The 24,398-nt window shown below is 36.2% G+C and overlaps 1 protein-coding gene and 1 non-coding gene across 2 annotated transcripts; both read right to left on the bottom strand.

Moving 5' to 3' along the window:
• Positions 1–880: 880 nt before the first annotated feature.
• On the bottom strand, positions 881–23,906 carry LOC110626776 (glycerol-3-phosphate acyltransferase 9). Its single transcript, XM_021772852.2, has 12 exons — positions 23,532–23,906; positions 23,320–23,377; positions 22,650–22,768; positions 22,257–22,356; positions 19,748–19,843; positions 19,490–19,586; positions 19,108–19,195; positions 18,933–19,029; positions 18,756–18,841; positions 15,342–15,461; positions 15,114–15,212; positions 881–1,447 (listed from the first exon to the last, which is right to left on the bottom strand). Exons 1-12 carry the CDS (start codon positions 23,648–23,650, stop codon positions 1,399–1,401), a joined length of 1,128 nt encoding a protein of 375 aa, XP_021628544.1. The 5' UTR covers positions 23,651–23,906; the 3' UTR covers positions 881–1,398.
• Positions 5,536–5,642, bottom strand: LOC122725221. The gene has a single exon (XR_006352691.1). It is a non-coding gene; the product is annotated as a small nucleolar RNA R71 (small nucleolar RNA).
• Positions 23,907–24,398: the final 492 nt, after the last annotated feature.

Raw genomic sequence — 24,398 nt, 5'->3', positions numbered from 1 at the left:
GACAAAGTGCTGTATAATATATATATATCCTTATATATCCTACTTTCAGTAAGGAAACTAAATTTACATATCATAAGATGGGCTTATAGAAAGAACACGAATTCTAAGAATGGAGTGCACAACATGCCTTTTAACTAACCAATATGCTCTAATAAGATTATCTAATCTTTTAAATGTTTTGTATTTTATTCGTCTCATAATTTTTGTTCATTTTATTTTTTTACATATTAAAAAATACAATTTCTTTTATTAATTTTTAAATTATATCCATCTTAAATATATTAAATTTTATTAAATATTAAAAGATATTTTGAAAAGTTTTTTAGAAATAAAATAAAATTAAATAGCATTATAATAGTTAATTTATATACTACTATAGTCTAAAAAAGTAAAATGAATAGAGAATAATAAAAAAAATGATAAAAATTATGAAAAAATTATTTTCTTACATATATTTTAAGTTTCATTGTGCAAAAATATAATATGTTTGATTTGTGCTCTTAACTTTTGCACCATATTTTCAATTAATAAATTACCTTGCCCTTTTTCCTTTAAAAAAAAAAATCCTCTTATATACCAAAAACTATACATAATTCCTAAACTCGAGACAACACAATTATCTCATGACAGTCTATAATTAATAAATTCTCTCTCTTTTTCTGAAAAAAAAAATCTCTAATATTTAGGTTTCCTTACAATCCCTTGACAAAATCTCCTGTTAATTTATTATCATATAGATAAAAACTAGCGCATATAAATCTCTTGAACAACACGTTTATGCTGTGTATAGGTAACTGAGATTTGATACTGCTTATAAAATTGTAAAATATACGAGCATAGTAGTGTGCTTGAACTCCAGTTAGTTATATATAGAGAGATGTTTTCTCAAAGTAAAATTTATTATCCTAAAGAAATAAGGATAATGTCTTGGGAAAATGCCCCAAGGCATGCAACTCTGAAGCAAGGACAATTTTTTTACAAATTATTCCAACCTATATGTGCAACAAACCCCAGACAAATTTAAAACACAGCCTATCAATGCAATACGTAGATTCTTCAGAATAGTATACTTGAAAATCATCATCGACAGGACCTAAAAGACTGCACAGACCCTTCACATACATTGAAATTTCGAAAGAATTTTTTTTTTGTCTGACCGTCAGACGACTTGAGAAGTCAGAAACCAAACATGAAAAACCCATTTACAAAATTGAACCAAGCTTAGTGTTACTCGTACAAAAAATTTTGTAACATGAGAACCGTGAGTTCGAATTCTTCAGAATTTCGTTCTTCCCACCCAAGATTTTGACTGTTCCTGATAAGAAGGATGTCAAGTGCACAACTATGACGCTACTTTGTGTCGAATACAAGAACGATTAAAAAGCACAAATATACATGTCACTTCTCCTCCAGACAACGTAGCACTGATTCCGCAAAGCTTTTTTGCCTGACAAAACAAATGGTAAATGAATTTTATATTTAAGAATATTGAACGCATACTATGATATGCAAGATATAAGTTTCAACAGTAGTCCAGCAATCAAACACATAAAACTATTTCTGCATGAATACAATATCTAGGACACTGGAAATGGTTAGATGAAAGCATAAGAGAAAGATTATAATGAAGCTACAATTTGAATAACTTAACCCTTCTAACTCATAATGAAGAGTTAAAACCATGTGGACGGAAGTTCACAAGATATCTTCTTTACATGGATGAAATGGGGGACTTTCTCATAAGCATTCATGAAATATCAGTCAGCTTAAATTCAATAACAGAAAAATATATAGCAGTGAGCATTATTCGTTTAAAGCAAATGACCATATTGAGTCCATGTTATCTGATTTGATCCTTTTCCCCTTCAATTCGGTTGGTAGGTTTTGAAATTCTAGAACCAAATAAACTATCGTTAGCACAAGTGGTTTCCAATTTGTCATCTCAGCAGAGTTTCTAATGTCCCATTCCCTTTGTAGCGCAGGTCGTAACCATATTATATAATGCTAAAAATTATAGTTTGATTGGCATTAAAAAGTCAAACCTTTACATATTTTGCTGATTTTAGTATGGTTCTCTAAATCTAGGCACAACAGTTCAAATTTTCAAAATTAATTGCAAGTTTATCCAATTTTGAAATTTAATTTGGGAAAGTGTGTATAATCCAACATGGCAATACAACTAGCCTTTTATATTCTTTACATGTAGATCCCCCATGGCAGATGCTAATAACACCCTTATCCAACTAACTATGGTTAAACATGTTGACCAATATAAAAGATTCCTAATTAGGAGGATTCGGATCTTTAAGATCCTAATTAGGCTTGATTATAAAGATTTTATTCTTGTTATAAATATTCCTAATTTAAATTGATTCTTTGTATATATACTCAAATCTTATAAAGATCAATTTAATTAGAATAGAATAAAAAATTCCTCTCAAATTCTATATGGTATCAAAGTCTAGTTCTCAGATCTGCAGCTCCTTGGGTCTGTTGTTTAAAATTTTTCGAGGGCTTCTTGGGTCTCAAATCTGCCGTCTCTAGATCAATTGTTTAGGGTAAGTTGTTTGTGTCACCACCCCCTACCAATCAAAATCGCGGCCCAAGATCGGCCTCCTGTCCATTTCCGATGACCGGACAAAGCGCGTGTAGCCCAGACGCGCCTTCCCTCTCTTCACTCCGACTCCATGCGCCGGCGCATGTGTCCTTTTTCGGCGAGATCCGGTAGCTCCGTCTCCTCTTCTAGCGTCGATTCGGCTCGGTATTGTAGCCTTAGGTGATGTTTTGAGATTTGGTACTCCGTTTAAGGTGATTAGCCTTAGTAGCTTTGGATTTGGCTTTGGTGGCTACTATTCTTCCACTTGGAAATTCTGTTTCTTGATCTAATAATTCCATTGGTAATTTTTGTTGGTCTTTTAAATTTATTCCAATGGTTTTTTCTAGCAATGATTCTTTTTGGTAGACTCGTGTTCAAGTCGCGTCTTTGATCTGCCTAATTTTCCATTGTTTTTAATAGAAAAAGATTTTTTTTTTTTTTGAAATGGTAGTGACTTATGTGGGTAACGTAAGGACTTCTGATAATACTTCTGTTTTGCCTCTTAGTTCTGCTCCATAGATGATCAAGCATAATTTAGCCACATTTTTATCATAATTATTATTGCTTATTTACACATTTTTTAGATTAATTTATGGTTTTTATCTTGTTTTTACAGAAAAGGAAGAAATTGGAAAATGAGAGAAAAAGTGCAGAAAAATTACAAAAGGATGATTTGCCCAGTGATTTGCCCAAAAATCTGCTCCAATCACTGCCCAGATCAAGCCAAAGCAGAAACCCGGAGGCAACAGATAACAGTGATATGGGCAGTGATTTGCCCAAGAAACTCGAAGATCACTGGTCAAATCACTCGCAAAGACACAGAGGACTGACTCACAGAGAAGCGATATGGGCAGTGATTTGCCCAATCACTTGAAGAAACTGGTCAAAGCACCGGGCAAATCACTTTGACAGCAGAAAATTACAGCAGAGCGGGAAAATTGGCAGCAAACATAAATTCGAATTTTCAGAAGTCCAAATCCAATCCAATCACTTCCAACACAAATCCAAGAGCCACGAAAGAGCTTCTCATCCAAGGAAATCCAATTGCAATTAAATTCAACATCAAAAGAGGAGTCCAACACCAAATCAAAGAGGGATTTCAAAACCCTAGATGAGAGAATTCTTCAGCTATAAAAGGAGGACTTCCAAACCAGCAAAGCATCTTGGGATCAGCAACTCAACTCGCCAGAAACTCTCCAGCATCTTCCTTTTTCTTTTCTTTTCATCTTTTTGTGTATTTAGTCCACCATGAGTGGCTAAACTCATCTTTTCTAGTTGAAGTTGGTGAATTTCAGATTTTGTGATGAATTGGGAGATTTAAATCTCCATTGTTAAACTCTTATTTACTTTCAATATTTATGCAATTTGAGCTTTCCATAATTATTACTTTGCTTTTAGATTCAATAAGGGCCCATTGTTTTTAAATAGCTTGAGTGATATTGTTTGAATGATTTAGGTCCGTAATTGCTTAGGTTATTCAAATACACATTTAATCAAGTTGCATGATCTAAACTTGACCACGCGGTTGGCAAGGATAGAATTGGGTTTCTCTAAGTCTTAATGCAATCAACGGTTGTTCGATGCTACAATGCCCCAAGGACGTTCCTTGGCAACTTGTTGATTAGTGTTTGATTAGCGAACGTTTCCTAATCAAGCTAAAACTAAGGAGGAATTTGAATTGTGAGAAGCGTCTTCCACATCCTAAACTAATTTATTGAGATAAATAGGAGTATTAAAGAATCAATGATCAATTCTAAACAATCTGAAATAGATTCATACTTCAACCAGAAGCCTTTCTTCCATTGATTTACTCATCTTTAAGTTATTGCTTTCTTTTGCCTTTTTATTTTAATTCACTATCATCAAAACAAAACCCCCCTCTTTTATTTACTTGTTATTTACTTTACCTAGTCATTATTAGGAAAATCTTTGGTGTCAATTCCCTGTGGTTCGACCCTATTGCCACTATCTACAAATTTATTTGTTGGTTGATAATAGGTTTATTTTTGACGGCTTCGACAACCGCTATCAAAAATTGGCGCCGTTGCCGGGGATTTGATCTAACTAACGTATTTTCCTTTTATGACCAGGGCTGATCGTAAAGAAACTCTTCTTTACGATCTAGAAATCGAACGTATTGCCAAGAGCTTGAGAAAGCAAGCAAACTTGATGAACCAAGCCTCAAAACCATCTGCATCAGCATCGGCAACAAATCTGGTGTCCACCATTCAATCTGCTGCACAAGTTACTGAGGAACCTGCTGCTGCACCTGCTGAATAAAGTTGTTGAACCAATTGTTGAAACTGCTGTACATGCTGCACTTTTTGAATCTGTTGCTGCACAAGCTGCTGCACTCAGAACCAGCCCCTAAAATTACACCAAAACCAGCCCAAAAACCAGAAATTTTTGCCAACAAAATCCCAGAACCAGCCCTTAAAATAGTAGTTGAACGAGCTGCTATAAAGACAGCCACAACAGCACCTGAAGAGGCAGAAAATGCAGCAGCTACTACTCTTGAACCAGCTGCTGTCCTTGCTGAATTTGAAGCTAAAAATGTTGAGGCAAGAGCTCCAATGGCACAAGAAAGAACTCTTCGTGAACTAGCAACACCCTTGGATGATCAAGCATTATGGTGCATCACCTATCCACCTTTGGCAGCTCCTTTTGAGCTCAAAACCGGACTAATTCATCTTCTTCCAAAATTCAGAGGTCTTAAAAATGAGGATCCACACAAGCACCTCAAAGAATTTCACATTGTGTGCTCAACAATGCGGCCTCAAGGTATTTCCGAAGAGCATATTAAATTAAGAGCTTTTCCCTTTTCTCTTGATGATTTTGCCAAAGAATGGTTGTTCTATTTACCACCTGGATCCATCACTTCATGGGATGGGATGGAGAGAGTCTTCTTGAGAAAATACTTCCCAACCTCAAAAGTTATTGGCATCAGAAGAGAGATTAGTTGCATCAAGCAAAAGGATTATGAAGAGCTATATGAATATTGGGAAAGATTCAATCGATTGTGCACAAGCTGCCCTCAACATGACATCTCTGATAAGTCACTCATTGAATTCTTCTATGGAGGTTTGCTACCTTCGGAAAGAAAGTTCATAAACGCAGCATGTGGAGGATCAATTGAAGACAAGTCACCTCAAGCCATAAGAGATTTCATTTCCACCATGGCAGCAGCCTCACAGCAATTTGGAGACCAAGAACAGCCACCAAGAAGGGTGAATGAGGTGAGTACATCCACTTTAGCATCCCAAATTTCTGATCTCACCAATGCTGTCCGCAGTCTTGTTGTGGGTCAAGCCCAACAAATCCAGCAGATTCAGCAGCCCAAACCATGTGGAATATGTGCAAACTTGAGCCACCCTACTAACCTATGTCCCTCCCTTCAAGAAGGAGACCAACAAGTAGGAGGGTTTAATGGGCAAAGCAGTTATGCAAGGGGCAATCAATATCCAAGCTACCAGCAGAGAAATCAAGCCCAAGCTGCACCTCAAAAGTCCAACATACCCCTTGAAGAGATTGTGAAGACCTTAGCAAATACTGTGCAAACTCTTGAACAACAAGTGAGTCAAATGGGCACTTCAATGAGCAAATTGGAGTCACAAGGGAAGCTACCATCCCAAACTGAGATAAATCCAAGGCAAAATGCTAGTACCGTCACATTGAGGAGTGGAAAAAAGCTACAAGACAGTAGGGCAGAAAAATTGCAAAAACAGGCCTTGGAAGAAAATCTGCCAGAAAGTGATCAGGGCAGTCGATTTGCCCAAATCACTGACCCAATCGCTAGGCAGACTGAGCTGCCCAGCAGTAATTTGCCCAAATCATCAGTACAAGCAGAATTCAATTTGCCCAAGGTCAATACCAGATTGCAGCCACCTTTTATGGAGAAATATGAATTGAAATTCAAAGTGCTGCCCAATCACCTCAAAAATTTAAACATAGAGGCTAGAAGCACACCTCACTTGAAAGAGGAGAAATTAATCATGTTACTTCATGAGTACATGAAAGAAATAGGATGGGTTATAACTAAAATGAAAGGAGTGCTACACTTCTTACTTAATTCTGTTGGAATCCTTTTCCCTCCCCCCATTACTTGAGCCTTGATCAAGTCAGAAAGTCCAGCCCAAGACAGAAAACAGGGCGCTACTGGGAGGCAGCCCAGAGGCAGGGATTTGCCCAGTGATTTGCCCACTGCTTACCCAAATCGCCGGGCAAATCGACTGAATGTACTATAATCACAAGTGATCAGGGCAGTGATTTGCCCAGTTGCCCAGATAAAGTGACCAGATCACCGGTCCCATCGCAACACCAAGCACATATCAGCAAAGGGCGTGAACAGTACCAGCCCAGCAACTGCAAAGGAGGAGTGATCTGGCCAAAGTGATTTGCCCACTGCTTGCCCAAATCATTGGGCAAATCGCCCCGTCAAGAATCCAGAGGGCAGCATTAAATGATCAGGGCAGATCACATACCCAAATCACTTTAAGTAGTTCTTTTCTTTTATTCTTTTAATTTTTACGCTATCTACTGTTTTATCTCTTCTTCTTCAAGCTTTCTCCTCCCCGACCACCACTCACCCTCCGGCGAACCCAAGACCACCATGGTTCGGATCAAGATGATGGCCAAAGGCGGACCATTCATGTGGAAGAAACTAGGGTTACCGAAACCCATCCCCTCCGACAGTGATGACGATGCAGAGGAAAACCCTCCACCAGTCCCCACCGTCACTGACACACCACCGGCTACGGGAACAGCAAAAGGACACACCGACTCACCAGCCACCCAGACATACCGCCGGCAAAAGAAACGGCAAAGAACGCCGCCACCACCATCCGCGGACCCAACAGCCCCGACGGCAAACCCTGCTGGCGAAATGCCACCAGAGACCACCACTTCTGCCGGCCACGGCCAAGAACACAGTCGCCACCAAGATCAGAGCTAGAACCCACCATTGCCATACATCCCGCAGGACTCAAAGAAAGTGGTATGCCCACTGATTCCACCAGCGCTGTGCCCAGTGATGCGCCCACGGACCTGCCCAGCAATGTGCCTAGCGATGCGCCTACTGATTTCACCAGCGCTATGCCCAGCGATGTGCCCACCGATGCGCCCATGGACTTACCAAGTGATGTGCCTAACGATGTGCCCAGCGACACACTCAGTGATATGCCCAGCAATTTGTCCAGCGATTTGCCCAGGCCAAGACACCCAGATCACATTGTCAAAGCACTGACATTCAACAAAATTTCTGAGCGCACCAGGCTGCTTAAAATCTCATCCCTACCATATCACCCAGGTAAGTATATCCACCATGCCACCCTCAGAGCACTAAGACTCCATTCCCAGGTACGTTCTCTAATTTTTGCTATTGGCTGGGACACTTTCTTCCTCCTGCGCATGCCCTCTTTCCTTGAACTCACACAGGAGTTCTTCACCACATTCTATTTTGATAAACCTGCCATGCACAACATACACACACCTGGCACTATTGGATTTAGGTTATTGGGGAAGCGATTTCGCTTATCCCTCCAGGAATTCGGCATAGCCATGGGCTGTGAATGCCCTCAGTCCACCTGGGACTTCCCTGCTGAGTTTGATCCAAGCTCTGTACACGCTCATGGCGTGGCGTTACTGGACCTGCAGATGAGACAACACAAGCAATAGGGCAGGAACCTGCAAATGAACCACCTCCAGCAGCCCCCCAGCAGGATGCTCCTCAGCCACCTGAAGACGAAGCCCCCAACCAGACAGTAGAGGCTCGTCTAAGTAGGATTGAAGATCGAATGCAAAGGATGGAACACTTGTTGGACCTGCTGGTGGACAATTTTCTGCCCCAGCACCATCACAGATAGCGATTTGCCCAGTGATTTGCCCAGTACTTGCACAAGTCACTGGTCAAATCACTCACAGGCCAGGGAGTACCTTTCCCTTTTCTCCTTCATTTTTCTATATGTTTATTCACACATTGAGGACAATATGTGGGATAGGTGTGGGGGTACTGGAGAGTATTTATTCACTGATCACACCATCTTTTTGATTTCTTTTGTTTCTTTTTGTTTCTTTTTGCATTATTTTTTACCCCTTTTTGCACACACCAGAATATTTTCACACTTTTTGCACACACACAGAATTTTGTAGCTAATTGCTCTAATCAACATAGATAACAAGGTTGAAAGAGTGCCCTTATCTCATGACCCCATTGATTTGCCACCCCTTTAAGCCTAAATTGAATCATTCACAGTATGTTACCTTCACTTAGGGAGTTTTTCTCTTGAATTGAATCCTTAAATGTGCCAAGGTCAAGGAAAATAAAAATACAAATACATGCAAACACAAAGCTAGTGTAACTCCCTATGAGTTGATTTGCCCAAACTATCATGAAAAACCAGCACAAAGCACAAATCACAAACTTGTTCCAATGGTCTAAGACTATGAACTGAGCCTAATAGCCACTTGGATAAGTAACTGACTGAGTAACCGGGGGTGTATCACCCATGTACACAATCGCGTAAAAAGGTCAGTAACTTTTTCAAGCAAATAAGTTTCAATGGTCTAGACTATGAACAGAGCTAGTAGCCACTTGAACAAGTGACTAACTGAGTAACCGGGGGTGTATCACCCATGTACACAATCGCGTAAAAAGGTTAGTGACTTTTTCAGGCAAGGATAAGAATAAGTGCTGCTGAAAATAAAATAAAAATAAAATAAAAAGGAGAAAGAGAGAAGGTGGCAAGTCACTCCTAGGGGTTGCATTAAAACTAACATAAAGGAATAAGCATGATTGATTCAAAAACCTTTCTCTTGACCATGGTAAGTGAAAGGAAACAAGGAAAGGAGAGGATGACCTTAGTGCATGTACTCTATACTGTGATAATTCAGATTAGGAGTCTAGGGGGGGCTGATTAAGTGGTACTTAGGCTCTAAGGAAAAAGGGGGCTTGATTGGCTAAGTTATTTGTTGCTTGAGGACAAGCAAAAAGCTAGGTGTGGGGGTATTTGATCAAGCATAATTTAGCCACATTTTTATCATAATTATTATTGCTTATTTACACATTTTTTAGATTAATTTATGGTTTTTATCTTGTTTTTACAGAAAAGGAAGAAATTGGAAAATGGGAGAAAAAGTGCAGAAAAATTACAAAAGGATGATTTGCCCAGTGATTTGCCCAAAAATCTGCTCCAATCACTGCCCAGATCAAGCCAAAGCAGAAACCCGGAGGCAACAGATAACAGTGATATGGGCAGTGATTTGCCCAAGAAACTCGAAGATCACTGGTCAAATCACTCGCAAAGACACAGAGGACTGACTCACAGAGAAGCGATATGGGCAGTGATTTGCCCAATCACTTGAAGAAACTGGTCAAAGCACCGGGCAAATCACTTTGACAGCAGAAAATTACAGCAGAGCGGGAAAATTGGCAGCAAACATAAATTCGAATTTTCAGAAGTCCAAATCCAATCCAATCACTTCCAACACAAATCCAAGAGCCACGAAAGAGCTTCTCATCCAAGGAAATCCAATTGCAATTAAATTCAACATCAAAAGAGGAGTCCAACACCAAATCAAAGAGGGATTTCAAAACCCTAGATGAGAGAATTCTTCAGCTATAAAAGGAGGACTTCCAAACCAGCAAAGCATCTTGGGATCAGCAACTCAACTCGCCAGAAACTCTCCAGCATCTTCCTTTTTCTTTTCTTTTCATCTTTTTGTGTATTTAGTCCACCATGAGTGGCTAAACTCATCTTTTCTAGTTGAAGTTGGTGAATTTCAGATTTTGTGATGAATTGGGAGATTTAAATCTCCATTGTTAAACTCTTATTTACTTTCAATATTTATGCAATTTGAGCTTTCCATAATTATTACTTTGCTTTTAGATTCAATAAGGGCCCATTGTTTTTAAATAGCTTGAGTGATATTGTTTGAATGATTTAGGTCCGTAATTGCTTAGGTTATTCAAATACACATTTAATCAAGTTGCATGATCTAAACTTGACCACGCGGTTGGCAAGGATAGAATTGGGTTTCTCTAAGTCTTAATGCAATCAACGGTTGTTCGATGCTACAATGCCCCAAGGACGTTCCTTGGCAACTTGTTGATTAGTGTTTGATTAGCGAACGTTTCCTAATCAAGCTAAAACTAAGGAGGAATTTGAATTGTGAGAAGCGTCTTCCACATCCTAAACTAATTTATTGAGATAAATAGGAGTATTAAAGAATCAATGATCAATTCTAAACAATCTGAAATAGATTCATACTTCAACCAGAAGCCTTTCTTCCATTGATTTACTCATCTTTAAGTTATTGCTTTCTTTTGCCTTTTTATTTTAATTCACTATCATCAAAACAAAACCCCCCTCTTTTATTTACTTGTTATTTACTTTACCTAGTCATTATTAGGAAAATCTTTGGTGTCAATTCCCTGTGGTTCGACCCTATTGCCACTATCTACAAATTTATTTGTTGGTTGATAATAGGTTTATTTTTTACGGCTTCGACAACCGCTATCAATAGATTATTGATTTTAGTGCAAATAGACATATGACGGGCTCCTATGAAAGCTTCCTTAATTATCTTCCTTGTCTACAAAAAGACACGTCAAAATCGTAGATGGTTTTTTCACTTCTATCTCTAGAACTGGTTCTATTGTTTGTACTCTAAATATGAAGCTACTTCATGTTCCTCGTTTCCTTGTTAATCTTTTATCTGTTAATGCTCTTACCACAACATTTAACTGTAAAATTGAATTTTTTTCTGACCATTATGTTATTCAAACTAAGAAGAGGTTTGGCCATGGTAGACTGCACAATGGCTTATATATGTTGGAAGGGAATCTGAGTTTGAATTCACCTTAAGCTCTCTTTGCAAAAAATCGAGATGTCAACTAGAAAATCATATAGTGGCATCGACTGTTAGGACATCCATCCTTCTTTATTTTAGAGAAATTTTACTTTGATTTATTTTCCAAGACTCGGTGCGACTCTTTAGTTTGTGATGCTTATGAGTACGCTAAGCATACAAGAATCTCTTATCCCTCAAGTAACAATAGGAGCATGATCACTTTTGTGACCATCCATTCTAGTGTTTGAGGACCTACTCAAACGGTCTCACTATCTGGTAATCGTTGGTTTGTTACTTTTATTAATTACTCCACTCGTACACTTGTATGACTTGGATGTATTTGATAAAGGCAAAGAGTGATGTATTTTCTTACTTTCAATCTTTTCATAAGATGGTTTGTATTCAATTTGATGCTAACATAAAAGTTTTGAGAACTGATAATGGCACAGGATACATGGATGGATGTTTTTCTGCTTATTTGAAGTTTAATGGGATACTACATCAAATTAGTTGTGCTTACACTAATACTCAAAATGGTGTTGCTGAAAGGAAAAATAGGCATCTGTTAGAAGTAGCAGATCTCTCCTTTTCACAATGAATCTTCCAAAAAACTATTGGGGAGATGCAGTCTTGGCCGCAGCTTATCTCATTAATAGAATGTCTCTCAAAACTCTTGCCTTTAAAAGCTCTTTAGATGTATTGCAAGGAAAAAATGCTTATACTGTTCCATCAAAAGTGTTTGGATGCACGTGTTTTCTTCATACTAGGACAGGTGGGAAGCTTGATCCGAGAGCTCTTAATGTGTGTTTATTGGGTACTCTCCCACACAGAAGGATTACAAATATTACCACCCTCCATCTAAAAAATATTTTATTAGTATGGATGTTACATTTAAAGAGACTAAACCTTACTTCAGTACTACCTTATTACCTCTTCAGATGGAGGACAATGAGAGAGAAGAGATGATACCTAGTCCTATAAATCTAAAACGTTTTACTCTAGAGGAGACTACTATACAGGGGAGACTATTGGTGACCAAATTGGGCGTTTGGATAAACCAGATTTAAGGAAATACTTAAGGAGATAAAACAGAAGCAGAAAAAGTCATTGTGCAGTCTACTCAATGTCATGAATTTTTCTCTCCTCCATCTAGTGAATCATCCCTAAACCTTGAGCCCATTGATGATCTAGATAAACCAATGGCTCAAAGAAAAGGAGTTAGATCTTGCACAAAACACTCTATTTTAAACTTTCTCTCTTTGATTTTTTCTCTCCATCCTATAGAACCTTTACCTTATCTATTTTCTCTGTGTCTATCCCACAGGATTGGAAGAAAACTCTTAAAGATTCTAATTGGAAAAGAACAATGATTGAAGAAATGAAAGTCTTGGCTAAAAATGACACCTGGGAGTTTGATGTCTCTTCCACCTGAAAAGAATCAATTAGCTGCAAATGGATATTCATTGTGAAACACAAAGCAGATGGATCAACTGAAATATTTAAGGCCAGACTAGTTGCTAAGAGATATACTCAAATCTATGGAGTGGATTACCAGGAGACGTTTGCCCCTATTGCCAAAATGAACTCAATCAGAGTATTGCACAGTCAACCTTAACTGGAACCTACAATAATTTGATGTGAAAAATGCATTTCTCCATGAAGACTTGGAGGAGGAAGTGTATATGAAAATCCTTCCTGAATTTGCTGATGAAAAAACACAAGGGAAAGTGTGCAGATTAAAGAAGGCTTTGTTGGATTGAAACAGTCACCCAGAGCTTGGTTTGATCGATTCAATAGAGCTATAATTTGCTTTGGGTATCAACAGAGCAATGCTGACAATCCCTATTTATCAAACATCACAAGGGTAAAATTACTCTTCTCATAATCTATGTTGATGACATAGTAATGACAAGGAATGATATTAAAGAGATGACTCAACTGAAAAAGCTTTTGGCTCAGGATTTGAAATTAAAGATCTAGAAAAACTGCAATATTTCCTGAGAATCGAGGTTGTCAGGTCAAGGAAAGGAAGGAGTCTTTATTTCTCAGAGAAAATACATTATGAATCTTTTAGAAGAAACTACTATGTTAGGTTACAAGCCAGCACAAAAACTCTCATTGAGAGCAATCACAAGCTACAAGCAAAGATTGGTGAATTAGTGGATATTAGCAGATATGAGAGATTGGTAGAAAGACTGATTTATCTTTCTCATACTCGACCAGACATAGCATATGCAGTCAGCTTAGCCAGTCAGTTTATGCATGATCCTCGTGAATCCCGTATGGAAGCTGTTTTTTGCATTTTGTGATACTTAAAGTCTGCTCCTGGAAAAGGTCTCTTATTCTCTAAACACAGTAATCTCCACATACACGCATTCACTGATGCAAATTAGGTTGGATCTCTTGATGATAGGAGTTCGACTAGTAGTTACTGCACACTTGTGCGAGAAAACTTTGTCACTTGGAAAAGCAAAAAGCAAAGTGTTGTTACTCAATCAAGTGCTGAGGTGGAATATAAAGCAATGGCACAAGGTGTTTATAAACTCCTATGGTTGTAGAGATTGTTGGACTATTAAAGAGGACAAACTCCTCTTGTACTATGACAATAAAACGGCCATCAGTATAGCTCACAATCCGGTTCAACATGACTGAACGAAGCACATAGAGATTGATCGATACTTCATTAAAGAGAAATTAATAAATGGTATCTTGAGATTAGATTATGTGACTTCCAATGAACAACTAGCTGATATAATTACTAAAGGGTTCAACAACAAGACCTATCACAACTTGGTTTACAAGTTGGACATGTGTGATTTCTATGCACCACCTTGAGGGGGAGTGTTGACCAACATAAAAGGTTCCTAATAAGGATTCGGATATTTGGGATCCTAATTAGGTTTGATTATAGGGATTTTATTCTTATTATTAATATTCCTAATTTAGGTTGATTCTGTGTATAAATTCTCAAATCTTGTAAAGATCAATTCAATTAGAATAGACTCAAAACTTCCTCTCAAATTCTACAAAATATTACAAAAATATAATTAAAATTTAATATAATGAAATAATATTATTTACATGTATATATCTAAATTTGAGAAGAGAAAGTCATGCTCTTTTAAAATCATAATGTCAATATGTGCATAGAATATTGACAAATAGGAAGAAGGGGAGTGGGATAAATGTATAAAGAGTAAAAAGAAATGTCAGCTTTTATCACAATATGGGATTACATCCCCTTCCCCTTCCATCAAAAAACACTGAATTTCAAAATTGCACAAAATGGCAACTAATTAAAACTTAAAGACTTGTATTAAATTGTCAAAACACATAAAAGTTTGCTTTTTAACGTTAACAGGCCACAAGGATAATTTTAGCAGGAGCCGTAGTCGAACCCCCAGCTTTGAGATGCATTACCAATATCGTAAAGTGAGATTAGGGCAAAAAATTATTTGCAAGAGAAGCAACAATAATGGCAAAAAAAAAATCATGATGTGTTGGTGTACACCGGTTTTTGGGTTTAAGTACCTAAGAATATGAATGAGAGAGAGGAGTATGAGCGGGTAGCCATTCAATTTCTTATCCATACAAAACTAGAAATACAGTTATTGTATGATGCCTTAAATAGACGGGAAAAAGCAAGGGAAGTGGAAGAGTCAAGCCTTACTTTTGCTCTCTATGTTTTGGGCTAGGACGAGAATATTTTAAATATCCATCCCAGGGAACCTTTTTGAGACCTGCCCGTACAGATATTATGTCCCTGACCCTGCATAAGATCATTCAAAGTGACTCATGCCATTACTCTGAAGAATTCACAAAAGAAATTTGTCTGGACTGAAGAATGATGCATCTGCCAAAACTTGCTGATCACGACATAAAAACGAAGTAACTTTACCTCTCTGCAAACTCGATGGCTGTCTCCCCAGGTTTCAGATTTTGGGGCTCCAGGTACCACACATCACAGACAACAGCCCAGGATGTCATAAGTTGCAGCAGATGCTTTGTAAAGGACTGCCTGCAAAAGAAACACTTTAGGACTTAGCAATGCACTGTACCAGCAGGAGAGCACACTAACGTAGGTTGATATCTGAAGAAACAAACAAATATGAACACTACCAAGATATATCAGAATCTTTAGGCCAAAAAAAAAAGAGAGAGAAATAGATTGGCTGTTCCAAACAACCAAAATATTAACGTATCAACAGTCTAGCTTTGACAACATGTCATCCAAGGTAATAGGTATTGCACCATTTTGTAGACTGTGCATTATGTTACACTTTTACGAGTAAGAAAGAGAATAAAGGGGCTGTGATTGTATGTGGAATTGATTAAATGTTAGGGTGGTATATGGTAGTTGAGTAGTTGGAAGATGTTATCAGTAGAAGCTGATTCTGTTACAGCTGTAGGTGATTCTGTTAAGGCAGTTATTGAGGCTATAAATCTCAGCAGAAGCTATCTTGTAAGGTGGTCCAAGTATTATCAATATTAATAATCCTTCTTTCTTCCTCTCTCTCTCTTTCTCTTTCTCTCTCTCTCATTCTTTCTACTCTCCTCTTTCTCTGATTTTTCTCCCGTTTCCTCTCTTTCTGACTTGTTAGGGATTCAATCCTTAACAATCAGTATCAAAGCAAGTTTCAAGGCTTCCCAAAATTCCTGGTTCTTTTCTCTACTATTTTTATATTCTCTTCTTCTCCTTCTTCCTCTATTTTTTCTTCTTTCTTTCCCTCTTTCCAACAAATATCTTCCATTGCTGTTCCTACTGTTCTTGCTCTGTTTCTTCTTCTTCTTGGCAAAACCTTGTTTCAGCACTCCTTTCTTTCCTCTGGAACCTCTTTATTTCTCAATTTCCTGAATCAAATTCTATTTCTTCTATTGTTTTCTGGTTTTCTTCTTTTCTTTTCTTTAATACCTCACTTCCAGCATTTCAAGAACCTGCTTCTTGGAATTCTTGAAATTTCTATTCTTCCTCTAGAACCAAAATTTGAAATACAATCAGGTCATCAAACAATGGAACTACAACCTTGGCAACAAGAGAAATTGAAGAGTCTTCTTTAATGTTTAGAGAGAAGCTTTCAAAGAAAAAAGGAGACGCTGAAAAAATGGGATCAAAGATCAGAAAATTTGATTGAATCAATGCAAGTGAAAATGGAAATGCTGTAATCTCTAGAGTTCCATTAGAATCTGGTCCATTCTTGAATCCTCTTGAAGAATCTGATTGTGGAATTTGCAATTCAAATAATGGACCTAAATTGCTCACTTCAAATGTAGATGACAAGTCTTTGATGTTAAAAATGGAAGATATGGGCTGGATTAGATATGGGGTTTCACAAAATAGATGGAGAAGAGGAAGTTGACATTGTTGGTGATGGAAAGGAGAATGATAATATTGTTGAAGCCTCCAAAAAGAGTGATAATATTGTTGAAGCCCCAAAAAAGAGTGTGGCAAAGAGTTTGCAGATGAAGAAAAAATAGTTTAGCATGGCCGGGAACATCCATTCAGGTCACAAATGATTCAATTGCACAGCCTAAATCCATTGTCAAATAACACATCTAGCGCCCCTAGGACAAGTGTCCATCAAGTCAGGTCAAGATTCAAATTGAAGCCACTCAAACTCACACTAACAGGTATGAGCACAAAGAACCTAATTCCACTCAAGACATTGTTGACACCATCACCTCGTACCTTCCACATCAAAAAAAAATGCCAAATATAGCCGGCCACATCAAGGCCATGTCACCTACCATGTCAAGAACTGCTAAATCAACAAAATTCTGACAGGACCCCTCACTGTTAATTTTGAGGTTTTGTTTGATTTTGACATCCATTTCAGGTAAAAAATTATTTTAAGCATGGTAAGCTTTGATTTGTATATTTTCAGTGAGACTTTATGTTGTCCACTCAAATGAGAGACTATAAAATGAAATTGATTACTAATAAGCACAATTTGCTAATCTATAATCTATGTTATTTGTTGGATAAATATATTAGTTTCTCTTAGATAAATTATGAGTTATATTATAAATTTTGAGATATCTAATAAATTTTACTAATCAGGGAAAGAAAACTCGAGGCATGGAAGGAAGAGTATGTGATATCAAGCTTTATCAAAATGAAAGCAAAGCCTAATGAGATATCAAGAGCTGTTAAAGAGAGGAGGCATGAACTTAAAGATGAAAAAAGTGAAGGCAACTGTACTTCTGATGTATATTTGTATAGAAGGATATTACATATTCATATACAAGGAGCACAACGAAAAAGGAAATAAAATCATCCTAAGATCAAGCCTGAAATTGAGTCTAAGATCAATCCTCATCAATATACAATATCTACCATATTTGAACATAGTTTGTTTCCAATAACACTCCCACTCAAGTTAGAGCATAAATGTTAATTATGCCCAACTTGTTATATATGTAATCAACTCGGATCCCATTTAAAGTTTTAGTGAAGATATCTCCAAATTATTCTCCGATTTTGACATTTCCTGATGAAATTATCTTATTTTGGATCTTTTCACAAATAAAGTGATAGTCAATTTCCATGTATTTAGTCCACTCATAAAATACTGAATTTGAAACAAAATGGATAGCCACTTGATTGTCACACCATAATTTAACATGCAATGAGTTATTGAAACCAACCTCTTTTAACAATTAACATATCCATAAAACTTCACATACAGCTAGAAGTCGCTAGAGAGAACCTCTATCTTTATACTAGCTATTTGTTTAAAAATTAAGAAAGAGAGAGAGATCTTGCTTCATAACTTTCAGAAGAAAAAAAAACTCATCAAGGGAGAGATTTTCTTAATTTAAGGAAAAAAAAAACTCCATAATTTAGGGATTGTTGTCTCCACAATTCAAGAAATAAACTCCTCCTTATGCCTTAATTTATGGATCCATATCTCATAGTTTTTCATAATAAATGTGCATCATTTATCATGTAAAAGATTAGAAATGAATGAAAATAGTCTTTCGAATTATTCCCTTCACTTTGTTTCCTCCACCTTCTCATCCTATTTAATTTGTGAAACTTAGCACCCTATAACTCTACTAGTTCTATATCAATTTGGTATCAATGCTTATTCTGCATCAAAGCTCCAGTTAAAATACATTACATATAGCCAAAACATCTTCTTGCGGTTGACCAGCATAAGAGCATTTCTACTTTCCTTAACAGCTTCATTTTGTTGCAAAAAGCAATATCTTGGACAGTAAAAAGAAAATTAAAATAGGTGAACAAGACTTTATGGAACTTGTTGAGACATAAATGAAATAGATATCAGCAAAACAAAATGAAATTTCTTACTTGCGGCTGTTCCAAAAGGCATCAACAAAAATTTTATTGTATTTGACTGCAATTGGGCAAACAGTACAGCCCAGTTCAAATGCACCCTATGCACCACAATGAAAAGAAAAGGCAGTGAAGACAATATGCAAATAAAACTTGAAGGAATAATAAGTTTTCTTCCCAATTACCCAATACCTTCTTGAACATCACAGTGTAATGGTTGTTGACACAAGTTCCTTCAGGAAATATGAGAAGAGGATTATTGTCGGCCCCCTGAACATGTTCCCTTAACCTGTAACATGTACATTCTTATGATCATGATGCACATATCACTGCACTAAGAGATTTTGCCTACTGCAGTTAAACATACTTTTTCGATACAATTTCCCGATCCTTTGACTCTGAACGATTGAACCAGATACATCCTAAACTTTCTAATATAGTGCTTTGCAGTAGTCCTACACAAAGAGCGAGATAAAATTAATTACAATATTATAAACCATTAAATTTAACATATACAGAAAGTTTCAAGCATTTTAGATTGTTTACTGCTTATCGTGGTCTAAATCTAAAACTGCGTGTATAAAAGTTGGCTTAGCACTTCCACTGTTGAGTTTTTCATAAAAATACAAGAAGAAGCTATTCAGTAGGATTCATCACTGGGACTTTCAAAAAATTAATACAAGGAACTAATTGTAGAGAGAACATCATCTCAATTATTTAAGTTATAAATGAAGCCACTAATAACTTACCAACCCAACCAGGATGTTTCTGCATAATAACAGCAAAAGCAGTCATCTGCTCTAAGATGATAAAGTCAATCATGGAGGTATGATTGGCCACAAAAACCTGATCAATCCACAATATACAAATTAATGTCAATACGTACACATATGCACATTCCTTTGACAGACTTGGATCCAATAATGACAACATTACTTAGGCATATAGTGTACACAATGAACTGTGAGCTGGTATCCAAATAGGAAAAAGTTATCACTCAAATACACCTGCTTTGGTCGCATGCTAGGCCGTGGTCCATGATACTTGACAACTCCAGTCCATGATGCCACAAAGAAACTGCATATTAACTCCACCAAACACCTCTGGTAGGAAAATGGGAACAAGTAACACGAACCAAGTCAGAGAAAAAGTTGCAACAGCTAGATATTCATTCTCAAGAACAGAAAAGGAAAAAAAGAAGATACTAAGCATTACAAGTGAGCTACTTTTCATTCATGTTATTAAAGTAAATCACGAAAATGATATTTATTTTGCTCTACCCACAGCTTGATTTTTGCAGATTAGATACTAATCCAACAAATAATATTTGCTGGAATTGATAAGATTCTATGCTCCATTTAAGAGGGAGAGTAATGGAAAATCCTATTTAGTGTTGAATTTATATTCCTAAAAAGGTAGAATAATTTACAATTATATATTCCTATTTAGAGGGGATTTGATATATTCCTATTCAGTTGGAGAATGCCTTATGAAATCAAGCCTTAAGTCTTCCAATACAAATATGAAAGCTTATGTATGTAGGCGCTCATAGCCAAACCGCATAAATCTTCTCTTATTAATTTCTTCTTTCTCTTCTAATAATCTAAATTTAACATAGTACCAGAGCTTGCAAATCTTTAGGGTTTCAAACACCATTCATTAGTAATGTTTATCACATTGTTCACAAGTACTTTCAACTACACTGTTCATGAGTTACTATACACGAACTTTACACTTAGGTTTTTGTATTTGATCGGTGCGCTTTATGCAACTCTGTGAGTCATTTTGTGTTGACAATTCCTAGTTGGAATTGCATTTGGAGAGGGACTTTCAATTGATTCCTTGCTAGCATTGTCTTCGAAGAGGGACTTTGTGTGGATATTTCATTGCCGATTCACCTTCAAAGAGGGACTTTGCATTGATGTTTCCTTGCCGGTATTGTCTTTATGGAAAGGGATTTTGTGTAGATATTTCCTCGCCGACATAGCTTTTGGGGAAGGAAGTGAAATTCTAAGAATTGTCTAGTCTTTTGGTGCTTTGTGTGGGCGCCTTTGTACAAGTGTCTGTGAATCTGCCTAAGAGCTGCTGGTTGTGAGCTAGTGCAATTTCTGGCTTCTAGAAAGCATCTCATCAAGGGAGTGTTGGAATTGAGGATATTCCATGCTCCAAATAAAGTAGAGTAGAATAGAAAATTATTCCTATTTAGTGTAGGATTTACATTCCTAAATAGGTCTAAAACTTATGTCCGTATATTCCTATTTACCAGAATTTGATATATTTCTATTTAGTTGGAGAATCCCTTAATTTATGTATAGAAGTTGGGAGAAGAAGAAGAAGATTAATTAGGGTTTAAAGAAAAGTTTGATTACACCATCAAGTCCTTTGAGTATACATACAGATAACTTGTTCACATGCAAGGAAAAATGTGCAATTACAGCATATAAAAAATTCCTAATCTAAGCCATAATACAGCCTAATCTAAGGTATAATAAACTCAACATATGTCAACATTCTGGACTCATGCCTTGGGTCTTCCCTTGGGTCTTCCAACCTAAATATACAAGTTTATGTATTATGAGCTGGAAACAATTCAAATAAAAATGTAGCTCTTTTTGTGTCACTTGATATAGGCTCTTCTAGCCAAACCACATAAATCTTCCCTTGTTATTTTCCTCTTTCTCTTCTAATGTTCTAATGTCAATGAATAACTATAACTAATACAAGAAATAACTATCGGCTTGCACGAAATCATAATAATAAATTATTATTTATTCATCGAGCCAATAAAAAGTCAATGTACTAACTACTAAGGCATTGTGTTTCACCTTCTTTAAGTTTAGTTCGTCAATAAATTAAGTAGTGCCCCTTGGATATCATGGTTCATTATGAAGGAGGAAAACTAGTGGTTTTTCCATATGATTGACTCCCAAAGTAGCAGCTTAGCCTTTTACAGAACATTTATTACAAAATCAGGGATTCGGCCTTCAAATTTGCTGACAGCCATGGGTGCTATTATAATCTCATAGAATCTAACATCAAATCTGAATATCAGGTCGCAAAGGCATCAATTTACACGACTATTTGTTCCCCAATGAATAGATGCATCTTATGATTGGCCAAAAAAAAAAAAAAAAGAATGTATCTGCATCACTATATATGGTATGTTCATAAAGTTAATTTCCTGAAAAAATTTACTAGCATAATTCTAAGATTGCAAAATTCTTTATGTTTGGAAGGATGAAAGAAAGAAGTAGAGTGTACTCAAATTTAATATTGAATACATGTTAATATAAAGCTAAAAGAGGCAACAAAATCCTGACAAGATAAACATTGCAACATTCAAATGTGCAAAGCCATACTTTTCAAAGTTCCATATCACATTTATGCATAAATAGATAAATTTTAAACATTCAATAGAAATATGGCATAATTTTCCTTTGTATCAAGAAAAAAGTTTGGCATACAACAAAGAACTTGGGCAAAAGCAAGAACTTTAAATAAAGTAACTGTTTGCACCTCTATCTTTTTTCTCAACTTGTCATTTCCTTTCAGTAGAAAATGCACAGGAATATAGGATGAAAGGAAAATGATCCACCCTATTGTCAAAACTATAACCCTGCATATTTAGTTAAGATACATCAGGCAGCTAATATAGAACAGCTTAATGTAGAAACTCATGCTATGATAAACAATTAACACAATCAGTATCTCTTTTAGGTGTTGAGAATTAAAACTAGATATGGCACAGAACAAAAATTCTTTTATAATATGTTAACGTTTTATTGGTTAGGAGTATAGAGTACACGGATGCTAACAAACATATAAAAGTTTGGCACAAGAAAGAATACTTCACTCCAACAATTTATGAAAAGCATTAAATAAAATCTCTTTATAGGGCAGAAAGGTTACCTGCTAGGGAACAAAACCCCATACCGAATCACCACACCAAAACACCACAGGGGAAACAGATAAATATTCCAATTCCATGGTTCTGGAGGATTCGACTTGAAACATCGTGTAAACGAATCCTGTTCAAAATCATCAAAACGGGGAGAAGTGGCAAATCAATGGGAAAAGGAAGAGCAATTTAGCCTGAGTTAAGAGAACATAATTCGATAAAATAGAATTCTATTAAATTCCTCTTAGGTCTTTGTGTTTGCTCTCTTGGATGAAGCAATTTATGAATGCACACCAAATTAAATGGAGCAAAAGGATCTGCATAGTGATCCCAATTAGATTGAAAACGAGACTCAGTTGAGTTTGAATAGTCATAGACCAAAAAAGAACCTATCATTTCAATCAGGTAGCTTCAGAAAGGGTGAGTTTTCACGCTTACATATTTCACTCGAACATAATACCACAATCTGTAAAAGAATTCGATTCAGTTCCTTTTTGTAATTCTTTTGCTGTTCTGATAAAAATGATAAATTAAATTTTTATTGACAATTCACCTCCATAAAATGATACTAGTTGAACTATGATCATTTTATTTTTCACTTCAATCTTCCTTCACACTTTTGCTCAAAAGCCAAACAACATTTCTACACATAAATCCAATAACAACACGAAAGAAACTCACATCAACAACGGCACCAGCAGCCTCTGTTAGGGTTGGCGAAATGTCAAGCAAATCACGCCTTAAAAAAAAAATTAAAAAGCTCAATAGGAAAAGCACTGTAGCTGAGAAATGCCAGTAAAAATTACAGAAAGGGAAAACAGAAACTTTAAACTTAAATTGGGATTGAAGAACTCTAGCAGAGAGAGAGAGAGAGAGAGAGGTAAAGGCTTTACAGGCGAAGCTTGCCGTGAGGTTCTTGAATGGATGATCCGGAAGGAAGGTAATCTTCGATATTGGGCTGATCCAAGTCCAATTCAGAGCTCGACGTGTTTAGCTTACCTGGATTGCTCATTCTCGTTGGTGACTATGCTGCGGTTGGGTCACCAAACCTCGAGTGATATTGAGCTTTTTCCCCTTACTCTGCTATGCCAATTCCAAATTTTCTGTTTGGTTCGCGGGAAACTGACTGGTATCTTCCGGTGTGTTCTGTACAAGGAACACAAAGAGGATGAGAAATTGATTTCCGTCTTTACGAATTACGCAACCCAAAGCAAAGCAGCTGAATTTTTTAACGTCATCCAGTCCCCTCCACTTCATGGTGCCTTTTCCAACGGTTTTTTTATTTTAGTAGAAAAAACCACAAAATGAATAAAAATTCGTGGAAATTTCTCCAAGATTATATTTATTAAAATTTTTTATTTTCTTTATTCTTTTAATAAATTTTAAATTAAGAAATTACTATTTTTAAAACGGCCAATTGAGATTTAAATATTAAATATTAATTCTTTTTAATTAAAATTACACCAATCGTCAACATTTAATTAATTTATTTCAAATTTAAACATTTAAATTAAAATATAAAATAATATAAATATTAAATTATTTTTCAACTAATTGAGTTTTAAAAAATCATTATAATATTTTATATTCATTAGTTTTTTTTTGAAGTCATTTATATTTTAAAACTCAATTAGTTTAAATTAAAAAAAGTAAATTATTTTTAAAAAAATATTTTATGGAGTTTGGTCATATTTTATAAAGATAAAATTATTCACATATTTAATTTTTTATTAAAATTTTTATGTATAAATTTATTAATA

This window comes from Manihot esculenta, chromosome 11 (genome assembly GCF_001659605.2).
Source record: "Manihot esculenta cultivar AM560-2 chromosome 11, M.esculenta_v8, whole genome shotgun sequence".
Lineage (NCBI taxonomy): Eukaryota > Viridiplantae > Streptophyta > Magnoliopsida > Malpighiales > Euphorbiaceae > Manihot > Manihot esculenta.
This window is presented reverse-complemented; position numbering and strand designations above follow the sequence as displayed.

Coding starts and splice junctions, on each gene's coding strand:
- LOC110626776 (XM_021772852.2), bottom strand. CDS start 23,650: ATGAGCAATCCAGGTAAGCTAAACACGTCGAGCTCTGAATTGGACTTG. Junction 19,196..19,489: donor GAAACATCCTGGTTGGGTTG/GTAAGTTATTAG, acceptor CTCTTTGTGTAG/GACTACTGCAAAGCACTATA. Junction 19,030..19,107: donor CGGGAAATTGTATCGAAAAA/GTATGTTTAACT, acceptor TACATGTTACAG/GTTAAGGGAACATGTTCAGG.